The 24,498-nt window shown below is 37.7% G+C and overlaps 1 protein-coding gene across 30 annotated transcripts in view; it reads left to right on the forward strand.

The window, feature by feature from the left end:
- rims2b (regulating synaptic membrane exocytosis 2b) overlaps positions 1-17,417 on the forward strand; it is a 132,741-nt gene extending 115,324 nt beyond the window's left edge. For 27 of the 30 annotated variants that reach the window (XM_073858182.1, XM_073858185.1, XM_073858183.1 and 24 more), the window contains 6 exons: positions 307-494; positions 10,471-10,612; positions 10,742-10,854; positions 11,429-11,530; positions 12,387-12,526; positions 15,468-17,417. In XM_073858182.1, coding sequence (XP_073714283.1) covers positions 307-494; positions 10,471-10,612; positions 10,742-10,854; positions 11,429-11,530; positions 12,387-12,526; positions 15,468-15,674 — 892 coding nt within the window. In that variant the 3' untranslated portion in view covers positions 15,675-17,417. Of the gene's footprint in view, positions 1-279; positions 495-9,294; positions 9,615-10,470; positions 10,613-10,741; positions 10,855-11,428; positions 11,531-12,386; positions 12,527-15,467 lie in introns of those variants that run through there. The other 3 variants (XR_012359702.1, XM_073858193.1, XM_055220242.2) reach the window with 3 other exon arrangements.
- Positions 17,418-24,498: the final 7,081 nt, after the last annotated feature.

A 24,498-nucleotide genomic window follows, 5' to 3' on the forward strand; every position in this document is an offset into this window, starting at 1 on the left:
ACTCAAAAACAGGTTTGTATAAGAGTAGATGGTATGGATAATGAATTGACATACAAATAGACACAAATCTACCACAAAGGACACTGCTGGTCACTGTTGATGGTCCCTTACTTTCTGTCTAGTATTTTGTAGATGTTATATCATTGTCCACCTTTTACCTTTCTCCCCAATCCTATAGCTGAAACCTGTCCCTTCCTCTCTCTCCACTGTCTTCCTCTCTTTCTTCCTGTCCCTCATCTTCCTTTTGTGCGTGTGAACTTCCACCTGACCCACTGACAGTGAGTTTACGTCTAAAATGAAACACAGGGCTCAAACAGCCACACCTGGTTCCAACATCACCAAGAGTTCCAGCGTCGGTGGAGACATGTGTTCACTGGGTAGAAATGACGATGAGGATGATGACAAGAAGAGGCGCTCCAGTTTTGGGGCAAAGATGGCCGCCATGGTGGGACTTGGGAAGAAAAGCCAAAGTACTTCTCAGCTGGACCCAGAGGGTGAGTTTAATGTGATCTCGATACCAGTTATGCATTTGCAGTAGCTTGCTTCAAGGTGTAACACCAATGTGGCCCTACTATCCTGACGTCTTATTCTTCTTTAAGACCCTTCATATCTTCATGTGATCAACATGTAATTTATAATTTGTCAGCACAACTAAGCTTCTGGCATACCACAAGCCTCAATGTTTTTCAATGTGTTTGTTATTAGGCTGTCTTAAGGTCTGTTACATGTCAGTATTTTACTAAGTACCTCATGTGTGATGACCACAAAAGTAAGCTTTTTGTTTCATATATCGTTTTAGCATATAGGAAACTTGCTGATTATATCAAGATTCCTACTAATTGCTTATACTTTAAGTATAACATCAGTCACATGCCTTGTTGGAAAAGGAGTGATGCAATACTTTGCTAAATGATGATGTAAGATTGACTTGATTTAGGATTAGGCATGGGCCGGTATAAGATTCCGGCAGTATGATAACGTTTAGCAAAAATACGATGGTTTCACGGTGTTGCGGTATTGCCATTGCAACACTAAAATGTGATATTTTTTAAATGCCAGGTAAAAATAAAGCCTTTAAATTATAATATGTTTTAAAAATATATATAATATTTTCGTAATGTATATTAAATGTAAACATCAAATCAATCACATGACTTAATGATTTAATGAATTTTATATACACAGCTCATACCTTGGAGACGGTATCACAGAACATTTTAGTAGTTTTGAAACCTTGACTGTTTAAAACCTCGGTATACCTTGAAACCGGTAACCGGCCCATCCCTACTTATGATGTCATAAGATTGACTTGTCTTAAGATGACCTAAGATTAACTTGACTTAAATTACTTTTTATTTAGATTAACTTGAGATGATTTAAGATTGACTTGACTTAAGGTGTCTTAACATTGACTTGCCTTATGATTATTTACGATTGACTTGATTTAGGATGACTTAAAATTGACTTGATTGAAGATGATCTAAGATTGACTTGATTTATGATGTCATAAGATTGACTTGTCTTAAAATTATATAAGAATAACTTGCCTTAAATGGCTTAAAATTGACTTGACTTAATATGATTTAGGATTGACTTGACTAAAGCCCGGGATACACTGCACGATTATTGACTGTCCCAGACGAAAGATTGCCATCGTGAAACAATCGTCACAATTTCTGTGATCGTGGCTCTTCATTGGTGGTCCTATGTCGTACAGTGAGAGAGGTTCAAAGATGGCCGTTTTCTGGGTCTTGCGTCCAAAGATAGCCTACGATACTTTTCTGACAGTGTCAGAAATTCGGCACGATCACAGCACACTGTGTTTGCTGCTACGACCTGCGTACTGGTATTTGTTTACCACCAGCGCATGCTGGTGACGTTGCGCTAACGTGTGACGCAGCCGCCGAAGCTTCCGTGTCATCATCGTACAGTCTACATGCCTGTCTTACCCGAGTTTAAACGATCCATGTCGCACAGTGTGATACGGTAATGATCTTATAAGAGGGCAAAAATCCTGCAGTGTATTCCAAGCTTTAAGATGACTTAAGACTGACTTGTCTTAACATTGACTTGATTTATGATGTCATAAGATTGACTTATTTTAAAATGATCTAAGATTAACTTGCCTTAATTGGCTTAAAATTGACTTAATTGATTTAAGATGACTTAAGATTGACTTGACTTAAGGTGTCTTAAGATTGACTTGCCTTGTGATGTCATCAGATTGACTTGTTTTAAGATGATCTAAGATTAACTTAACAAAATGGTTTAAATATGTACTTGACTTAAGATTGACTTGATTTAAAATGACTGACTTGACTTATGATGTCATCAAATTGATTTAGTATTGATTTGACTTATGATGACATAAGATTTACTTGTTTTAAGATGGCCTAAGATTAACTTGACATAATAGCTTAAAGTCTACTTAACTTAAAATGACCTACGATTAACCAGACTTAAAGCTGCCGTCGGCAACTCTGGAGGATTGAGCAGTTTCCAAATGTTTACAATGTCATGTCCCTCCCCCACTACCTCCGAGCAACCTCCCTCAGAGCTCGTTCTCGTCAGCGCGTGTGCAAAAGTATTATTGTGAACGCATACTTAGCAAGAATACTTAGATTACTAACATAACACTCCGAAATACAATCAATGGTTGATAAAGCACAATTACCTGTTGAGAAGAAATGTGGCAAGCTCTGCATCCAGCTTGAAATCTCGTAGATTCCTTTCAAATGCCGGTCCGATATTGATCCTAGTTTTAATACGGTCACAGTCGCTTTCTATCTTTGTTTCCCTCTTTTCATTGGTTGTTTTCCTAGCTCTAGTTGTTAACCGAGAAACACCTATGAGTTCAGGCAGATGCACGTGATATTGTAACGCGCGCGAGGGGGACGGGGATCTGTGGCGCGTGCAGGTACTGTGATTGACAGGCAGATTTTACACAGCCCTGCGCTGATTGGACCAAATGAACCAGCCTGCGCTGATTGGACCAAATGAACCGGGAGCGGTGGATTTTTGCAAAACAAATAACAGGCTCCAGGTGGAGCTAGAAGCGCAGGGTTTTTTCTTAAACAGTCTTATTTATGTTGTTCTATCGGAGCATAGTGTTGGTTTCAGTGAATATGATCAAAAAATATGATAAAATAAGTTGCCGACCGCAGCTTTAAATGAATTAAACATGGACTTGTCTTATGATTACTTAAGATTAACTTAACTTAAAATGGCTGAAGATGATAAGATAAGACGATAAACAGCTCTTTCAATTTTAACTGGTAAGTGATCCTTGATAGCTCAATGTTAGAGCATTGCATTAGCAGCGCAAAAAAAGCATCGGTTCAAAAAAATCACTTTTTTTTTCATTCTGCTTGTTTTACACAGAGGTAGAAGTCCATTAGCAACAGATTTCTTCCCATCTGAGCAAAGTGCTCTTTTGAAATCACAAGATGTTCTGAATTTTTTGATTTTTATTATTTTACCATGTTATGCAAGAGCTTAGATTGAGCATACGGCTCGGCCTGTCAAACCAATTAACATCATTATTTCTGATCATCTCATCTGATGGAGGTTTATCTGAAGCTTGCAATGCAGGTCCAGACAACCGACACTAATTATTCTGAGGTTGAATATATTTCTATTCATTCAATATCTAGACATAATCAGTGCCAGGAAAAACTGACTGGTTATAACGATGATGCCATCATGTCCTTATTTAAAAGGGTCCAACCCCATGTGCTCCAGGATTTAGGGTTGCTATGCTGCTCTGGGTTGTTGCTGGGGCTGGACAGTTGCCATGGTGATATATAAAGATTACTTCCTAAGTCTTAACTCCTAGTCAAATATGGCACTAGAAATACTGTATCCCCATCTCTTAAACTGTGCTAGTTTGTTATTTTTTTTTAAATGTTGCATCGTGCACTTTTAAATGCATGTTTTTAATCTTCCAATGTTCATTTAACGTCCTGTCTTTCTGGTAAACACTTGTCTTTTGACCCAGTGAGCGGCCCATTTAAACACAAACCCACACTTAAATGTGCACAGCAGTGATATGCTGTAGCTTTTAGGAAGCTCGTGTCCCGGAAGCTCATGTCTCTTTCTGCAGCTCACAGGTGGAAATCAGGGTCTCCTTTGGTTTTAGACATGCTTCACACCTTGTTTGATCTGGTGTCCTGCAAGGGTGAGATGGACTGAACGGGACGCTCTGCATGGTCATACTGTTAAATCATTAGAGATTGATGAGAGACACCGGTCAAAGCTTCCCTTTTAAATTAACTCAATTACACACGCAGAGGGGCAAACTGCCTTTACAGATGCCCCGTTGATGCCTTTTGAGGAAAGACTGTGGTGTTTTAAAGAGCTTTGCTGCTGGACAAACTCGCTTTCTTGATTCCCTGTAGCACTGGCTTTACTTTGTAAGTTTTTAATGGATGTAAATGGGAAATATTTAATAAAGTGACAGGAACTAACAAGTTAAGTGATCTGGTCTGTGGTAATTTAAACATTAGGTCTTTGGTTTGTGATTTTTAAGAGATTGCAGTGATTTTTATTTTATTTTTTTGTTTTCTACATAAAATCATCATTCGTAAAGGAAAAGAATTAGAATATGAAACTTAAATGAATATTCAATTTTCTTAAAAGAAAAATCCAGATAAATTACTCACCACCATGTCATCCAAAATGTTGATGTCTTTCTTTGTTCAGTCGAGAAGAAATTATGTTTTTTGAGGAAAACATTGCAGGATTTTTCTCATTTTAGTGGACTTAAATAGAGCCCAACATTTAATACTTAACTCAACACTTAACAGTTTTTTTCAACGGAGTTTCAAAGGACTATAAACAATCCCAAACGAGGCATAAGGGTCTTATCTAGCAAAACGATTATCATTTTTGACAATAAAAATAACAAATATACACTTTTAAAGCACAACTTCTCGTCTAGATCTGGTCGTGATGCGCCAGCGTGACCCCGCGCAATACGTCATGACGTCAAGAGGTCACAAAAGACGAACGCGAAACTCCGCCCCAGTGTTTACAAATGTGTTGAAAGAGGACCGTTCTGACGTTGTTGTATGTGGAATGATACTAATTAATGTCTTATTTAGTGTCAGTTTATTGTTTAAAATGGTCCGCAAATGTGCGTTTTATATATGTAACACGTGACCTCCCTACATCACCACGCATTTATGTTAGGTCGCGCTGGACCAGATCTAGACGAGAAGTTGTGCTTTGGAATTTTATATTTGTTGTTTTTATTGTCAAAAATGACAATAGTTTTGCTAGATAAGACCCTTATGCCTCGTTTGGGATTGTTTATAGTCCTGTATTAGTTGAGTTAAGTGTTAATTGTTGGTGTCTATTAAAGTCCATTAAAATAAGAAAAATCCTGCAATGTTTTCCTCAAAAAACATAATTTCTTCTCGACTGAACAAAGAAAGACATCAACATTTTGGATGACATGGTGGTGAGTAAATTATCTGGATTTTTCTTTTAAGAAAATTGAATATTCCTTTAAATCTGGATTTTACACATCACAGCAAAGGCTTTTTTAGGTTTTCAGACAGAATGCCATCAGATTAAATGGTTAAAATGCAGAGTTATGAATGCCATGGTGGTTTTCATTTCATTCCTGAAATTTTGTATAACAATCCTCTATTACTGGTTCTGACTGTATTAGTTTGCCAGAACTCCTCTCAAAATAATTGTAGTGTCTATAAATGTTGTGTCACCCTTTGTAATGAAACTTGCCGATTTGTCTTATATTTTCCTTGTTGGCTGTCCAACAGGATTCATTCACAGGCATCCAGGATATTTATCAGAACAGATGCAGTAATGGTTCACTCTCATGCTACGTAGATCAACATCCTTCCATACTTGACACGCTCATTCACACTCCCGGTGCACATATTTTAAGATGTTCTGCTTTCTATTTCCTGTCAGATCAGTCATATTCAGATAAAAATATTCCTTGCCATTTCTCAGATTTTCACACAGTCCCGGAGAGGAACAGCTTGTTCGTCAACATGTGTTAATGACAAATACTGCTGTTTATGAGCATATGCCACTTTTAGCCGCATCTAATGATGTATTGATAAAAAAACATAATATGACCCACATACTCCAAAATTATCACATTTTAAGAATTTTTTTCACTACACACTCAAAAAAAATTCATTTAATTTACTACATTTTTTTAGGGGAAGTGGTTGCAATCAATTTATTTAAGCTACATTTAAACAAAAGGTTTTTTTAGTTTTGTTTTTCTTTTTTTGTTTAAATGTAGCCTAAATAGATTGATTGCGACCACTTGCCTTAAAAAAATGTAGTAAATTGAATAAAAAAAAATCAGTGCAGGCTTAATGTTAAAATTATTACAAAAAGGCTTAATATTACAAAAGTGTGAAGTTTACAAAAGTTTGCCATGATAAAGACTACCATTAAGAATGATAAGATATGTAGTAGTATAGAATACAAGCTATTTAAATTTTGAACAACATTTTCTGTGTCTTCAGTTATTTGATAGATCAAAATGAAATTGCTGATCCAAACACCCAAATATATATAAATGAAAATCATGGAAATTGTCAGGGGTGCATAAACTTTTGCATATGACTGTATTACATTTGATTACATGTGAAAATGTGATTACAGTACAGAATATATTCGACATAAACTGCTTATTATTTAATGTTAATAATGTGTTTACGTGTACTTTTTATTAAGTTTTAAATGAAAAGCAAAAACTTTTAAAATAAGCTAATAATTTCATGTCTCCATCTAGTGCGTAAGAAGCGATGTAATAATATTTTCATAAAAGGAAAACAATACTGAATACATGTAATAGTTTAATATGTTTATTATGGTTTGTTCAAATAACTTTAAGGCAGGATAGGCAGGACTTATCTAAAAAAACTTTTTTACAAATTGGTTTAAACTGTCTTTATATACCAATACATAAGTAAAATGTAAGTACTCTGAAAAAGAGAGTATAAAAATTGAGTGTCTGTAGACCTCTCACCACTGTTTTAAACACAGCTCAATTTTCCATTCACTCCACTCCCTCCCTTATGGGTTTCTTCTAAAGCCACGCCCCCAAAACAAATGAACGTGCGACGCTGACCGGCTCTGCTGGGAGAAGCATTTACCAGACGAGCGGAGAGGAAGGAGTGCGGTGCATGTAATCATGTCACAATCACATGTAATAATACACCTAACTTTATCACTATGAATATAAACAAATAGGATGGCTTTTAGTACTCACTATTAAGCCAATGTTTTGCATGGAAGAGTTTCTCTGATGAAAGCATTGTTGACTCTGATGAGGACTACACTCCGGAGACAATACCGCTACCGCATAGTCGACTCGAGGTAAAGCAACGCGATATTTACTCTCGTTTGATTTCTTCGTTTATTCCTATTTTTGCCTCGTTTGCCTTCGCTGACTAGATATGCAGGTACTGTGAGTTCTGAATGCTCTTTTTCTGCCATACTTTTGCTCTTCCTAGAGTGCCTTGTGCACGTTCAAATCAATCGGGTGTGCGCATGTGTGGGCAGATCCCATAGCAACAGGGGTGGTGCCATGGTCGCGAGAGAGAGTGATAGTCACGCAAGCCAATCATTTGTTTCGTCCCGAAAGGAAATAATTAGCTGTGTTTGGGACAGCCGTGAGGGGTCTACAGACACTCGAGTTTTGTGCTCTCTTTTTCAGAGTGCTTACATTTTAATTATGTATTTATTATGTAACAAATTTGTAAAAAAGTTTTTTGGATAATTCCTGCCTATCCTGCCTTTAAGATGGGTTGAATGAGAAAGACGCTGCTGACTGTCGGACCGTGTGAAGCTTGATGTGTTGCCATAAAAACTCAAACAAGTCAATTGAAAATTGCCATTTAAAAAAAAACTCACACCAGAGGGACAGTTGTGACATTTCAAACCATCGCCTAAAAAGTTTAAAGACACAAATTCTTGGTCTATTCCATTAACAAACACTCGACTGACTTTCCCATTGTAAAGATACTGGTATGCCTCTGTGCTTTTATAGCACAGCAACAGCATAAAATGATTGAATATATCTTAATATGATGTATCAGGCCACTTCTTAATTTCATCCTCACACCGCGTTATACATGGCAGGTATAGTAAATATTTACCTAAGTGTTTAAATCATGTTTTATCCGTGCTCCCATCACACTGTTTTCTACCGGCCGGCTATTGAAACGGAGGTCTTGCACAAAAAAGACAAATATTTTAGATTTAAACATTTTAGGATTACTCCACTTTCCATTTCTGGATAATTTACCCCCCCCCCCCCCCATGTCTCTCTTTCTTTAGTCGAAAATAACTTTTTGTCTCGCACTAGCCCTGGGATGTGCATGCGCGGCGTTACGTATTACGTAATAACGTCAAATGGTCTTGCACACAACTTATAGTACACAACATGTTAAGACACTGTACCCTTTTGCTCTGGTGCTTTTTTTGAGACCACACAGCATGTAATGTCAGATTAACCTCTGCTGTCAAACACTGCATCATATTTTGTTATTATTATTGCTTAATATAAACAGCACATTAACTAGAACCAGCGGTTTATATTACAGCAATTTCAACCACCCAGAGTTATTTTTAGTATTTGAAATTCATTGCAACAAGAGAAACCACACTTGGTCCAGTCCTGAGATGTCACGACTTTTTGTTCAACTTTGTCCATTGTTTGTTAGTATGTGTGTGTATATAAAACACTATTTGTGTTAGTGTCAGATGTGTTAATACTATAGCAGTGATATGAGTCATAACTGCATTCAGCTCCCTACACACTTTAATAGGAAGGTTGAGACATTACTATTTTTGGCTGGTGTTCTGCGTGGGTGATGATTTCATACCCACAGTAATATATTTATGGTTTTGTCCTGGAAGTGTGGATTTGTATTTGAGATGGGAGCATTGTCCCAGGCTCTTTGATAAAAGAGAGGGGTTTCTGACCATAGTGCAGTCTGCTCTATAAAAAAAGTATGTCCTATTTTTAGGACCTTCAGGATTTGTAATGAGACCCTTGTCTTCAGAGAAAAAATGATATTATGCTTATTATCGTATGTGTTTCGCCACACGAAGCTGCAGTCAGAAGGCAAGTCATGTGCTTGTGTTTTTAAATGCGTCTGTGAAACCATATCTCTAGGCAGAGCTCTGTCTCACTTAAGCTCTCTTTCAGTTCCTCCGTCTCTGATTGGCGGCGTCATTTGCGAGCCATGCGCACACAACCTCCCTCCCTCCCTCCCTCCCTTCCTTCTGCAAGACTTACCTCTCTGCAGAGCGGACCGTCTCAGACAGCATCCTCACTGCTTATTAACACCCTCATGAGAACCAGATGAAAAGACCTGGGTACCTGACTATACATCTCTGATAGATCTCAACCTGTGCACATTTGCCAGCTTACTGCACTGTAGTTTGAGGTGTCTGAGGGCGCTGGATTGGTAAAATGGGCAGACAGGGACAAGACAGTAGCGCAACTCTTCCTAGCATGCGCATGCAGCGATCCCAGAGCAGACTCAGTCTGTCTGCGTCTTTCGAGGCACTGGCCGTCTACTTCCCATGTATGAATTCTTTTGAAGACGGGGACAGAGGTAAGATCCATGCTTGCCGTCTCTGTGCCGTCTGGAGATGAACACACTGCAAAGTCACTCTTTTCCATGCTGATATGGCGCTTAGTTTAACCGGAGACAGATCCGGCGGTTTGACCTTGATGGCAGGTGCATCAATGCGACTAGTATAAAGATGCATAGATATATTGATGGATGGATGCTATATACACCTTGTATACATTGATGATATTTATATATTTATCCTAAGTGACTTACAGAGCATTCAAGGTGAAGATTTTATTAGTATGCATATTCACAAGGAATTGGACTCACGACTTGCCGTTTCCAGCACCATGCTACACCAATTTTTGTTAGTTTTAAGCCTCGCTTTTCTAGCATTTATCAGCCGTAGGTGAAATATGTAATTTTCACAACATTAAAGGTGCAATGTGTAACTTTTTAAAGGATCTCTTGACAGAAATGCAATATATAGTATAAATAACTATATTATCGGTGGTGTAATCAGACCTTGCATGATGAATTTTATTACCTTAAAATGAGCCGTTTTTATCTACATACACAGCAAGCCTCCTTACATGGAAGTCATTGTCATGTTTCTACAGTAGCCCTAAATGGACAAACTGTCGTTTCGAACCTACGTTGTCTGTAGACGACCTCATTGCGTTTTGAAATTGAGGTTGGTTGCAATTTGCAATCTCACCACTAGATGCCGCTAAAAAAAATACCTTATCCTTTAACGTGCAGAAAATCATTAAACTGTAGGTTGACTTCCTGAAGTGTAAATACGGTTTGTTTGAGCAGCACAGCAGTCGTCTGGCTCAACCAAGCTTTTTGGGCTTTTCTTCAATCACTAATTTCTTTCTGCTTTCGTTTTCAGAGGAGGGTAAAAAGAAGAAGCCTGTGCGTCTGGCAATCCAGCGGAGCGTGGAGACAGGTTTAGCAATCGAAATGAAGAACAGAATGACGCGCCAGCCCAGTCGAGAGACCACAGACGATGGTGAAAAGGCAAAACCTGGAAAGTAAGAACTGTGACATTACCCGTCACACCCTACCAACCACCCAGAATACAAAAATGTAGCGATATACGTACCTGTCTTGCTATGAAGATATTTAAACTTGACTGGTTTTCTGTTTTTTTCTGTTAAAAGTCTCATCTTTCCTGGAGTGAAGCTTTCCTCAGACAGCCAGTTTACAGAGTTTTTGGATGGTCTTGGCCCCGCCCAGCTGGCAGGGAGGCAGACACTGGCCACACCCCCGATGGGTAAGTATCATCAGCCACCAATTTTATAGGAGGTTATATAGAAAGTCACCCCAAGTAATCTGTACCAGAATGATCAGGTCTGTCCCCATACAACATTGCACATCTAGCACCATTTGTCCTCAGTGGCAGCCGGTGACTTCTTTTTTCAAGGGCGCTCGATGCGAAGTTTGTCACAACATGTATGTAGCCCGTCGTGTGTGGATCCTTTTTTTAAAATATGTGTTCTGCTCGTTGAGTGATCCTATGAGTATGTGCATCTCGTGTCTTGTCAAAATAAGTGCCTGGATGCATACGCGTCTAAAGGGTTTATGATAAAATAGATCCTTGCGTAATGCCAGATACTCGTTTAATCTCATGCGTAATCAGAGTTTACTGTTAAGGGAGTGTATGAGTGTCTCCTTTATCATAAACGGTTTTGACGTGTGTGCAGCAGGCACTTATTTTGACAAAACACGTGATGCACATAGGATCACTTATTTTGAAATAAGCGCCCCTCGGATGAGTAGTCACGAGCCGCCACTGTTCGTCCTGATTTCTCGTCTCTAAAAGTTTGTTTGTGGTCTGTTCTCGACAGGAGACATCCAGATTGGTATGGTGCACAGGAAGGAGAGGCTGGACGTGGAAGTTATTCGGGCTAGAGGCCTAGTGGGCAAACCAGGCAACAAACAGACGCCAGGTACGTCGTGTATAGGGCTCTCGCGGTGAAAGTATTTCCCTTTCAGTGATTTTGCATGGCTTACTAGTGTGGTATGCAGTTTTACCGCCTTTATAAAATTATTAAAATAAAATTATTATTTAAATCCAGAAAAACAAGGTGCACTAAGGTACTAGATCATTTATATTGCCAAATAACATAAGTTAGACCTACATTGTATAAAAAAAGAACTAATATATAATTGACTTTAAAAAAAATGTTTTAAGAAAATATTATATTCATCTAAATATTAAAATTTTTCCAATAAACTGATAAGTTTTGCATCGAAAAAATGTTTGTTACTCTTGGAATAGACAATTATGACAATTCATTGTTACATCTATGACTATGAAATTACGATTAAAGGTGCGGAAGCTGTAGATACACAAAGATAAAACCTTTAAAGGTTTTTATTTAAAGCGGTTTTAATGTTGCCAAGCAATCAGTTGTATTATGGCGCTTTGTATTTGTGTTAATCAGTTAAAGTAATTTTAAACTTTAAAATTGCATTTAGAGACAGATGACGCTAATTCTGTCATCTCAATTTCACTTTGAGTGCTAAAGACTTTTCACACATTCACTGTAACAAAATATGAATAGCCTAGTATTACATTGTGAATAAAAAAAAATACGAAAAAATCTCTTTAATTTTTGACAATTTATTTGGCCTTTATTATACATGCATGATGTGTAACAAGAAGGGCATAGCTTCATCAATTTAACGTAAAATCGTGGTTGTTGCGTTTGCTTGTCATCCGTGGAGAAGCACCTTCAGAAGTCTTTAACTTAAAAAAATTATTCATTCTGTATGGTTGTAATTAAATCTTTCTATTTACAGCACCCTATGTAAAAGTGTACCTGTTAGACAATGGGAAATGTATCAACAAAAAGAAAACCCGGACAGCAAGAAAAACACTGGATCCTCTCTACCAACAGCAGCTTCAGTTTGAGGAGAATCCCGAGGGAAAGGTTTTACAGGTAACACCAGGACAACATCCTTATTAAATAGAAAATCAAGTGTATAGTAATCAAATGCATACTTTTAGGTATGTAGTAAGCCAGTGCACCACCACTCAAATATACTAACATGTCACTATATTGTTTTGACATAGAAAGACTCCTTTGTCACATTTATTCATTACATTGTATTAGCATCCATTCATAGAGGTAGAACACTATCCAGCATCTGTAAAAAACTGTTTTGTATGTACTATGTTTTGGAACAATACTGGAGTCCTTCTAAGATTTATTTTATTCTTAACCCTTTCCCCACCAGCGTTTGTAAAAAAAAAAAAGTTTTTTAATGAAGTTTATGATTTTTACTGTCACAATTATGAAATTTGGCTGACGGATTAATTGTCTAATAAATTGTGCCGATGAATTGCCTGTTTTAGGGCTTTGATGATTATGACAATTAATTTTTCTATTTTATTGCTTTGAGATTTAATTCTCATACATTTTTTTCTTTGTTTATGAAATAATTTTCACATATTGTTGTGATTATTTAAATTAAATATTTTGCAGTGTTTACCTGGCAGTAAATATTAATACACATAACACACATTTAACTCTTTCACCGCCAGCGTTTTTTAAAAAAGTTGCCAGCCAGCGCCAGCGTTTTTCATGATTTTTACAAAAGTTTAATGCCTTCCAGAAAATGTTCTTCTTCAAATATATAAACATCAGTGGCGAACCGTGGGTACTTCAGCTGGGCCTTCAAAATATGCAATGAAGTGCAAATGCCTCTCCATCCATAATACTAGGCTATTCGTACTTCGTTAAATCATACAGTGAACGTGTAAAATATCTGAGCACGCAAAGTTATATTACAGAATGGGCATGTCTGCCTTTAAATGCAGTTTTAAAGTTTAAAATTACTTTAATCTAACTGATAAACACAAATAATACAGATTCTGCTGCTCTGTAATGACAGGGGCTCTGTAAATTTGCATTTAACAAGCTTAAATTAAGTTCTTTAATTTGTTTTTTATTTTTTGGAAATATATATTTAGCTGTAGGATACCTTGTTAATCTTTTTCATAAGGGGAAATATAGCACCCTGCGTTCTCAGTGCACCTCCTTGTGGCTTATAACTGTTGTCGGGTATAGCGAGGTAAAAAATATTTGAATGTTTTCGCATTCTCTCAGATTTAGTTAGGAAATGATATTGTATGTAATTCGGCGTCGTCTGTCAGTCATTACTATCCTCGCGTAACAAGTGAAACTGTCAGGAAGTAAAAGTATAATTGAACCCATTATTTTTCTCGTGTTCGCGTCATATGCAGGCTCCTCTGCACGCGCTTCTCCCAGCTGTGCTCTTCACGAGTACGCGCTTAAGTTATTTCGTTTTTACCTCAGCCCTATCAAGCAAGCCACAACGTCAATCACGTTTTCCGCCATTTACCTCAACCACTCTCACCGCAGAGATTCGGGCCATTAGGCTGTATTAATATTAACGGTCTATGATCTTCGTCTTTTCGTGTTTTATGGCAGCTCGCATCCAGTTTGTTGCATGATAGGACTTCATGAAGGCTTACAATGTTTTGTTTTTTGCCCGCCCACTGGAAATCAAAACGTGATTGGTCGATTTGCCCGTCACTCTTCACACCAAAACACATAGCTTGGCCTTCCCTGGGATTCATGAAGTCCTAACCAATGGATGAGCCAGATAACCGGGCCTTAATAGAGACAGACGATTCTGATTGGATTAGATGTTTTCATGACATGAACCTGACAGTAAGCTTAACGTTAGAACATAGATGAGAGAAAATATATTACATGTATTGTATTAAATTGAATTAAATAGAAATAAAAAAATGTAACAACATATTTTTATTGAATATTATTTATTTGTATTATTATAATAAAAAATATTTTTATAAATTTTTTAGGCCTTCTCTGAAGGCGTAGAAGGCCCTGAAGGTTCCCCACTGATAAACATACAATATACCAAATGAAAGAACAGACCCTCTGCTTTCACACACAAAAAATTGTTTCATCCTACCTTTAGTTGTTCTTTTTTAATCAGGTTTTGAATATGGGTATATTTCTGAAAAAACACCACATTTTGAGAAAAAAGAAGAGATATTTCCATTTTTGTGACGGACTTTTCATAGAGATCCCATTCAGAGCGATCTTTAAAACAGACACGGACATGCAGCAGCTTGTCATAGGGCAATACTTCCGGTTTTAAAAAGTTGCGGAAGGGCGCCACCTGGTGGATAATAGCGGTATTGCGGAAAGACGGAAAATCTCGTCATTGGCGGGGAAAGAGTTAAAAGTAATCTGATGCTGTCTCATTTATACAGGCACTGCAGCTCCCCCTTGTGTTTTTTAGAGAGATGTGCAATCACTGCGGTGATCTGAAATCATTGCGATGAGACGCTTATTTAATTATTGTGACAGCCCTAATTTTCACAAAAGTGTAATGCCTTCCAAAAAATGTATTTTATAAATATATAAATATACAATATTTAAAATGAATGAACAGACCCTCTGCTTTCAAACAAACAAATAAAAAAATCCTATGTTCATTTGTCTCTTTTTATCACCTCTTAAAAATTGGTCAGTTTCTTCAAAAATACAAAATTTTGAGCAAAAAGCTGAGATAATTGCATTTTTGTAAAGGAATTTTGTTAGCTATCAGAGTCAGAACAATGATCAAAACATACACATGGTTTTTACTGTTTTTGAATCAGTGGATGCTTAAGTGTTTTATAAGTTGGATAAGTAGTGGATAATAGCGGAAATTTAAATTGCTGTAAAAACTAGTCAAGGAAGCGTTTTCTCTTCATTTTCTCTCAATGGTGGAGAAAGAGTTAATGGTCTAATTTTACTATTCCATTCGATTTTCTCCATGTAAAAATATTTTGGGGTGCCCCAAAAAATAACCTCTAACCAAGTGATCCTTACTTTACAGATTATTGTTTGGGGGGACTACGGGCGCATGGACCACAAATCATTCATGGGAGCAGCCCAGATCTTATTGGACGATTTAGAGCTAACCAACATGGTGATTGGCTGGTACAAGCTCTTTCCTCCCACCTCCTTGGTGGATCCAACCTTGGCACCTTTAACTAGTAGACCTCCAGAATCAGGCCTGGAGAGCTCCGGCGTTCGGTCATAGCGGCACGAGCAGCTGAGCTGTGGAGAGCGGCGTGAGTAGCTCCAGCTACAGACAGAGAGAAAAGCGTCTCGACGGGTCACGTCCTGGTTACACTGCATGCTTGATGTTGTGTCCTCTGAGCCCGTACCACGAGAGGCTGCGAAAACGGCCTGCGTACTTCTGCCAAAAAAAAAGAAGAAAAGAAAACAGTATGCTGCTGTCACACGCAGGGAAATAAAGCCACAAGACGTCTCCGTTCTGCTAAAGAGATGCAGCCAGCGGTACACGGCCGAGTTCTGACTCTTTACACGACGGATGGAGGAGAACATTAGGAGAGCTGGAAAAGAAGAACGACACCTTTCTACTTTGGCTCTTTCATTCCAAGAGATGTCAGTGTTTCTTACCTAAAACTTGTTGCATTGTAGCCATTACAGTGAGCCAAGCCCCAAAAATAAGCTCTTGGCTAAGGAAAGATGATGTCCACCTGAGAATGCATATTCTGAATACTCAGACAAGCCAGATCTCCGTGTGATCTTTGCAGTTTGGTGATGAGAAAAATGGATATGCCAGATTTCGCGTTTGATTCAGGACGACAGAATTATAAAAGAAATGTATGGACCTTTTCGTGCTCTGGTATGATGTTCTTTGTTGATGTACTGTATGAAATTCCATGAATTTTTTTTTTTCGTTTCTTTTTTTGCATGGATGCAATTTGTTTTAAAACAAAAAAAAAACAAAACAATGTTATTTTCCTCAAGGCTGCAACTTGCAAAAAAAGAATAATATAAAAGAAAAATATTTAAGGATGAACAGATCAGCCATTTTCAACATTTGTATTATTTTTAATATGAAGTTCTCTAGTGCATGGTTTTCGAACAGACTGAATGCAACATGATAAGAAGTGATTGTCATCCTTTAGACTATTCTTCTGTATTTTTACAGATCTCAGATACAGGTGTGGCCTGGGGAGACTTTGCTATGTCATATTATGAAAAAAGCAATCGAGAAAACAAGAGATGGTCGAGGAAACTCAATAAATGTACAATATTCATTGCGATGTAAAGGGCCCGAGCCTTAAATGTAACATTATATGAAAATTGTACATTTCCACCTTCGAAAGCAGCCATGATTGTGTACGTGTGGAGACAGAGATGGGTCTGTTACACTAGCTGAATGGCTCGTTCATTTTAAAGCAAGCATGTCGAAAGGGTCTGCAACATGGATCGAGCACACTGTCTGAGTAATACAGCATGTTTTGATAGAGACATCTGGGATTTTTGTGTACAGTGCATGTGGACCAGAGGCTCGGCCATGCCCCGATCTGACGTCATCCACGGATTCAGGTCGAGGTTTCGCGGCTGACGGTTCAGACATTCGATGCAACATTCCACCTCTTGGCACTCATGTTTTCTTGACGTTTTGAAAAGGAAAAAAGAAAATCAAACAGACAAAAGAAAAAAACATGGGAATAAGCAAAGAAGAAAATTTATATTTATTCAAGGTTTACTTGGAAAAAATTGCAAGTATATTTTATTTTATTATTGTTATAAAGAAAATGGTATAAAAACGGATCCCATTGGATGGTGCTGTACGTAGACTCTGAACTGTGGACTAGACGACAATGATCTCGCTTGTGTTGTTCAACGCGATGGACACTGGTTGTTGAATCTGCTGAGTCACGCAGTTCGTGAAGATGGGAAAATTGCCACAAAATATGAATTTTTAATTGTTTCTTGTTTTGAAAGAATAAAATTCATTTACTAATTTCGGCATTCGTTTTTTCACTGTGTATAAATCCCATTCATTGTCTAGTACAGTACTTTATTTAAAATGTAAGATTAGCAGTGAAGTTTGGGTCTTATCAGCTGTCTGGGCGCAAAAGCTTGATGACGTCACAACTTAAACTGACACTGTAAAAAAATGCAGCAAAATGTTGTAGGTATTTGAAACAAAAGTGTTAATTTTACTTAAAAATAGGGGAGAGCGGGGTAAGTTTTCACACTGGCTAACATTTACTGCACATCATACATCACAATGGTATAAATCTCATACCAAATAAACAAAGCAAGTTTTGGGCACATATGTTGTATTTATTACATTTTCATATCTTATCTCATTACGAAGTCGTATACTGTTGAATAGAGAAAAATGTTCACTTGTAACAATTTGCCCCATCGATGGGTAAATTGTCACGCTAGATTATCTAATTAATTAATTAAATTAACTTAATTGTGATTATTGATTTTCATTTTAAAATTCAAACCAGAACAGCAAATATTATAGGGCTTTTTACACTGCGCTTAAACCCTGCTTTTAACCTTATAAGTATCGTTTCACACTTTAATTTAGAAGCGGGGTTATCCCTGAAATTAACCCAGAAACCCTGCTACCCCTGCTTTTGTTAGAATATTATGACCCCAATTAAACACAGCTGAAGCAGCTTATCAAGGTGTTCAGGGTTGCCTGATAATTACAGACAGGTGTAGAAGCAGGGTTTCAGACACCTGACCTATAGGGTTTAGGAATGCACAGTGTGAAACATCAGATTATGAATACCCAGGGTTATCTCTTAACCCCTGGTTAAGTAGGAACAGTGTGAAACAGATATCCCAGGATTCCGTTAACCCAAGCATGTGACAAGTTGCCCCAAACTGACATCTGTTCTCAGGGTTAGCTTAAAATAGCACATCAGCTAATGTATTCAAAGACACGCTATTGTCTCCTCTACTTTGTGCAAAAAAATAGTTATACCTAAGAAAGTTGTATTGCATAAAACATAAAGTGCTTTTTTTTACTTTTTAAGACAAAAAATGAGAAAATTGTGTTAACGTCAGATTAGAGCGATCTTGACCCTTTGTTAACAAGAAGTTGACTTTACAAGAAGTCGTCACACATTTGATTTTTGAGATAGAGCCTTTAGTAGGGATGCACCGCTAGGATCTTTTTGGGCTGATACCGATTTAAACAGACAATTCTGGCCGATACCGACATTACGCACTTGTATACAATACTATATAGTTGGTCTATTTGTTAGTTAATAAACAATCGGTATCGGCCTTTCTCGTGCTATTGCCGATATGCCGATGGTTTCAAATTCATCAAAAATCGGCCGATAAATATCGCCGGCTGATACATCGGTGCATCACTAGCCTTTAGTGTTGGAGTTATGTGACAATTTGTCCATGTGTCAACTTACCCCGCTCTCTCCTACCTATTAATAGTAAATTTAGAAAAACTTAAAACAATGTTGATGTGGTTTCTAAAACAGACCCCCACCAATTAATTTTTTTAAATGCATTGCATAAACTGCTCCACAGCACCCCTGTTGAAGTGCTTAAACAAGGAGCATGGCAGTCACTGTGGAGCAACCTTATGTTACATTTACATCAGTATACATCAGCTCCAGACCAGCTTACTTTACAAATCAAAACAGATCCAGGGGCTTCTTAATAATCAGCATCTATAACACCTATTGAAAGCTTTATCAACATTATCTCACCATTTTTAATATGCTTTTCTTTAACTTGACTAGCCTACATTTTAAAGAGCACATTTCTATGGCTGTGTGTTTTAGATGCTCTTCTAGCTGATAACAGACATCATTAAATATAATTCTGTATGACCTGTCTTCTGTCTCAGAGGACAACTTGTGTGAAAATTGTCTCATGTCATCAAAATTAGTTTTTCTTAAAAGCATCTTGCTAAAAAGATTCTTGATAAAATCAAACATTTACTGATGAAAACCAGATTTTTGGAATTAAAAGGACAAATGAATGAAACTTAATTTATTAAGATTATTATATAAATTAAACTAAAGTATTGAACGACCACATTTATTTTATAAAAGTGTCCTAAGCGCCATCTTGTGACTCCTGCTGTTACTACAGCTGTTATAAAAATAAACTGAAAGAACAGCATTAATTTCTATAAATACAGTAAAAACGTTTGACAGATGACTACAGGCTTATATGTGAAACTAAAAATATCAAACAAAAGCTATGTTTATTGTTTAACACGGTTCCTTAATGGGGGATGGAGTTTTTTTTGGTAACAGGCCTAAAGGTAGAGTTTTTAGCATAGATTTGCATTGAAGACTGTGTGTGTTAATAGCATGAATACACTAAAGAAATTCTAGTGATTTACCAATTTTTTATGTTTTAAATAAACAGATAACATCAGTGAAATAATATTGGTAACAGGGACTGATTGAAATCCTGGGGACTAAAATATGCATTTTATCTAAAAATTGACTTTTTTTAATGTTAAAAAAATATTTTAAGCAAAGATGGGATATGGATCAACACAAAAGTGCCAAAAATAAATCTATCTGAAGAATTTTATGCTTTATATTAAGGTAAATAGAGATAGAGAACGGGGACAGATAAAAATCCTGTTTTTCAGTATTCTATGTAGTTTTTATAAATGTTTTCAATTATATAGTTTAAATTTGGTGTAAGATTAACATGAAGGACACTTTGGTTAATAATAATAAAGTATTTAAGAGTTACTTTTCTTGCATGTTTATACATATAAAATATCCTGGGGACAGAAATTGAACTGATTTAAATTGGTGGAATGGCCCATACATATAAAATGCATTTTCCCCTATTTAGGTTTTAAACATTTAAATAAACAAAAATCTATTTATTAATTTTCAACCTGTAAAACACACACGCACGCACACGCACACACACGCACACACACACACACACACACACACACACACACACACACACACACACACACACGTTATGTTCATATGCAATATAAAAAACCGCGCTCGCTGAAGCGTGACGATAGTAATTGTGACATCATTGCTGGCGTTCCATAGACCGTCAACATTATGAGCTGGACGCAGTCGCTCACTCGTGCCATAGTTACCTGAGCAGTAGCAGACGCAAAGAAAATCACAGAGAGAGACGCAAACTACACAACTACACACCGATAAAAAACTAAGTTAGGCTATATCATGTCATCATGCCGTTTCCCCGACTCGATTCACGTTGGATCGTGTGATTCGTCGCTCACCACTGACGGAAAGTTCGTAAAGGTGTCTCTGAAACATGCGGAGGCCTACGAAAGTCCAAAAGGTAAAATGAAAAACGAATTTGTGAAAAACATATGCTGATATTGGATAAATTATCTTTATTTTTAGTTGATTAGCACACGTTTTAATGTCTAACTGCACACGGTTTTAGGTCAACACTGTCAATATTTGGTCAATAAGTATACTTGGGTTGCCATTTCTTACCCATTTGGCGCGAGACACACGTTTTGGGGTTTACCACTTTGATAAGTGTGCGTTAGAAGCTGTGTTAGGCCAATACAGTAATAGAAATCACAGTACTGTGTTTTTATCTTTGGTCTCACTTGTAAATCGCTGCTGTTATATCTGCCTGCTTCAAAATTCACAGTCGCGTGAGCAGAGAAGGAATTTTAAATGAAAGAAGGTGGGAGTTTCTGTTCACAGAAGCCAAGCACGAAGTTATTTTGTTCAGTAAAAATAGTTCATGGCGTTTTTCACAATTCACAATTAATTAAATCTTATTCAAGCTACACAGCAAAATATGGCAATCCTGAGTAAGTACATCAAAACGTGTGTCTGAGTAATACTTAAATATCACACACTGTGTGTTATGTCATATTAATGAGAAAATTGGGTAAACAAGTGTTTTCTCATTTGACCTATCTAACATTATGTCCTCAGCTGGTTTGCCCCTCACCAACACCGAGGCTGAGATGCCCATAGACTGTGTTTGTTTTTATTAGTTTGTCAACCTCAAATGAAATAAGCAGAAACAAGAAAACTGCGAGTTTGTTCGTTTTTTACAAAAAACGAAATTTGGGCTTAATTTTTCTTTTTTGTTTGGTACAAAACGAATAAATCACTCTAAAATTAGTTTTAACGTGTGGGTGGTCGTGAGACGCCCCTCTCCGCCGATTAGTCAACCAAAAAGTGAATGTGTGACATCATCTGATGTTCCTCAAGTCTGTTCAACAAAATGAAAGCCCTCCGCTGCTGTATAATAGCTTACTGATCTTTAAAGTTTACAGATCTTTGTGCGGCGCGTCGTGAATGTGTTGGCGTTTGGCCTGGCCCTATTGGTTCCTTAGGGTCCAAACAGGGATGAATTTAGAAGCCACCAAACACTTCCATGTTTTCCATATTTAAGGACTGATACATGAGTAGTTACATGAGTAAGTATGGTGGTACAAAATAAAACGTGGAAATTTTTTTTTTAAGCGGATAAAAATGAGAACTATATTGTATGGTGGGGGGGCACTTGGTTTGCGGCTCTGTGACCTCGGGAGAAGTGGTTTTAACATTAAGTGGCAGGCATCTTACGCACAGAAGCCAATGACACATGCCACTAAACGGTTTCCATTGGCTCGTACCACTATGTTTAATGTCACGTTGAGTGGCACTTCAGTATAGGGTTCCTTTTGTGCCAAAATTAAGTCGACATGCTATCTGTGTATGCTATGTGTCGTCTTCCATGTCTATGTGTCTGTGTCTATGTCTGTCTGTCTATCTATGCTATGTGTTGTCTTCCATGTCTATGTGTCTGTTTACTGTCTACGTCTATGTGATTGCCCACATGACTCAACTTTTGTCTGTGTCAACTCAACTTTCTCCTGTCGTCTTTCCTTGTTGTTTCACTGTTTCGTCTTGCTGTGTCAATGCTGCATGTGTCATGACTATGTGTCATTTTCCTCTGTCGTTACCATGTGTTGTTACTATGCGTCGTTTCCCTCTGTCGTTACCATGTGTTGTTACTATGCGTCGTTTCCCTCTGTCGTTACCATGTGCTGTTACTATGCATTCTTTTCCTCTGTCGTTACTATGTGTTGTTGTTACTATGCGTCGTTTCCCTCTGTCGTTACCATGTGTTGTTACTATGCGTTGTTTCCCTCTGTCGTTACCATGTGTTGTTACTATGCGTCGTTTCCCTCTGTCGTTACCATGTGTTGTTACTATGCGTTGTTTCCCTCTGTCGTTACTATGTGTTGTTACTATACGTCGTTTCCCCTCTGTCGTTACCATGTGTTGTTACTATGCGTTGTTTCCCTCTGTCGTTACCACGTGATGTTACTATGCGTTGTTTCCCTCTGTCGTTACCATGCGTTGTTTCCCTCTGTCATTACCATGTGTTGTTACTCTGTGTCGTTTCTCTCTGTCGTTACCATGTGTTGTTACTATGCGTTGTTTCCCTCTGTCGTTACCACGTGTTGTTACTATGCATCGTTTCCCTCTGTCGTTACCATGTGTTGTTACTATGCGTTGTTTCCCTCTGTCGTTACCATGCGTTGTTTCCCTCTGTCATTACCATGTGTTGTTACTCTGTGTCGTTTCTCTCTGTCGTTACCATGTGTTGTTACTATGCGTTGTTTCCCTCTGTCGTTACCATGTGTTGTTACTCTGTCGTTTCCCTCTGTCGTTACCATGTGTCGTTACTAGGGCTGTCACTTTTGTGAAAAAATCATTTTCGATTTTTAATATATAAGTGTTCATTGAATCGATTGTAAAATCGATTTTCCATGTCTAAAAAAGACATTTCCATTTAACGCCAAATAACAGACAAATGTAAAGAGAGTGCCTGAAACACACAAGTCAGCAATATATCTTATTCATTGTCATTAAGTTTCGTGCAGAATAAAAAACAGCAACAGTAGTGCAACATTCTCTAAAAGAGTGGACTGCTGCCATAAATGAAAAACATTACTGCAGGTTCAACCGGCTGCTTTTATGATTTAGGCAATTCAAAGTTTATTTTAAATAATGATTCGATCCATTTCAAACAACTGTTCAAAAATGAAACTTTAAATAGACTTACTTGAAGTTGAGAACATGGTGTGTATTTTATTAAACGTAACCGACACTTAGGCGGCACTAGGCAGGCATAATGAAATGCGCAAAAAGACTAGGGCCATTACAAATTATTGGTCAGGAAAACAAGTCGATCAACATTTTAGGGGTCAAGAGCAGAGCGCTTTTCATTCACTATATGTCCATCTGTTGAGAAGATGCACTTCGACCGCACTGATGTCCCAGGGAAACTCGGGTACTTCGTTGCCAGCTGCGTATTTCGTACTGCCAATCTTCCATCTCAAAAGCGGGTCGCTGTCAGCTCGCAAGGGTGGCTCCTTGTCATAACTCATCATCTCCTGTAAGGTCACAATTTCGACGCTGTCTCGTGTTGCACAGGTTTATTGACGTTGTCCTCCATTTTCTTTGCAAAGTTTTAAACCGCCTACAGTTATTGAGTGTTTGTGTGTTGAATGACGCGTTTCATCCGTCCGCTTCACTTGTGAATTAACTCAGCACATAGTGAATTGCATCCATCCAACAGCTTACTGAGACTTTATAAAATAAGATCTTTAATAAAGCCTAACGTTACAATTATTGTGTGTGTGCGTGTGTTGAATGACGCGTTTTCATCCATCCGCTTTTCATCAGTGGATTAACTCAGTTTGCAAGTAAGTTACAGTGTTTCTGTGAACATTAATATCTTTAAATGTGCATTTGTTCCTTCACATAAAGCTATTGAGTGTAAGATGACTTTGATTATAGTGCATAAAAACGTTTATGGTGCTTTTATAATACTTTGTCGTTTTAAACGCTTGTCAGTGACAACCATGGGTAACGCGCAGTATCGGAATTGGATCGGTCCTGTTAGTCCGATATCCGATCCAGCAAAAAAGGCCGGATCGGCCCCGATACCGATCCAGATTATCGGATCGGTGCATCCCTACAAAACACTAGATGCAGCGATTGAAAGCGTGAAACTATAGGTGCGTAAAATTGCTGGGTATTTTCTGTCTAGCTTTCGCACACCTACTGCAC

The sequence above is a fragment of the Misgurnus anguillicaudatus genome, chromosome 20 (genome assembly GCF_027580225.2).
Source record: "Misgurnus anguillicaudatus chromosome 20, ASM2758022v2, whole genome shotgun sequence".
Classification (NCBI taxonomy): domain Eukaryota; kingdom Metazoa; phylum Chordata; class Actinopteri; order Cypriniformes; family Cobitidae; genus Misgurnus; species Misgurnus anguillicaudatus.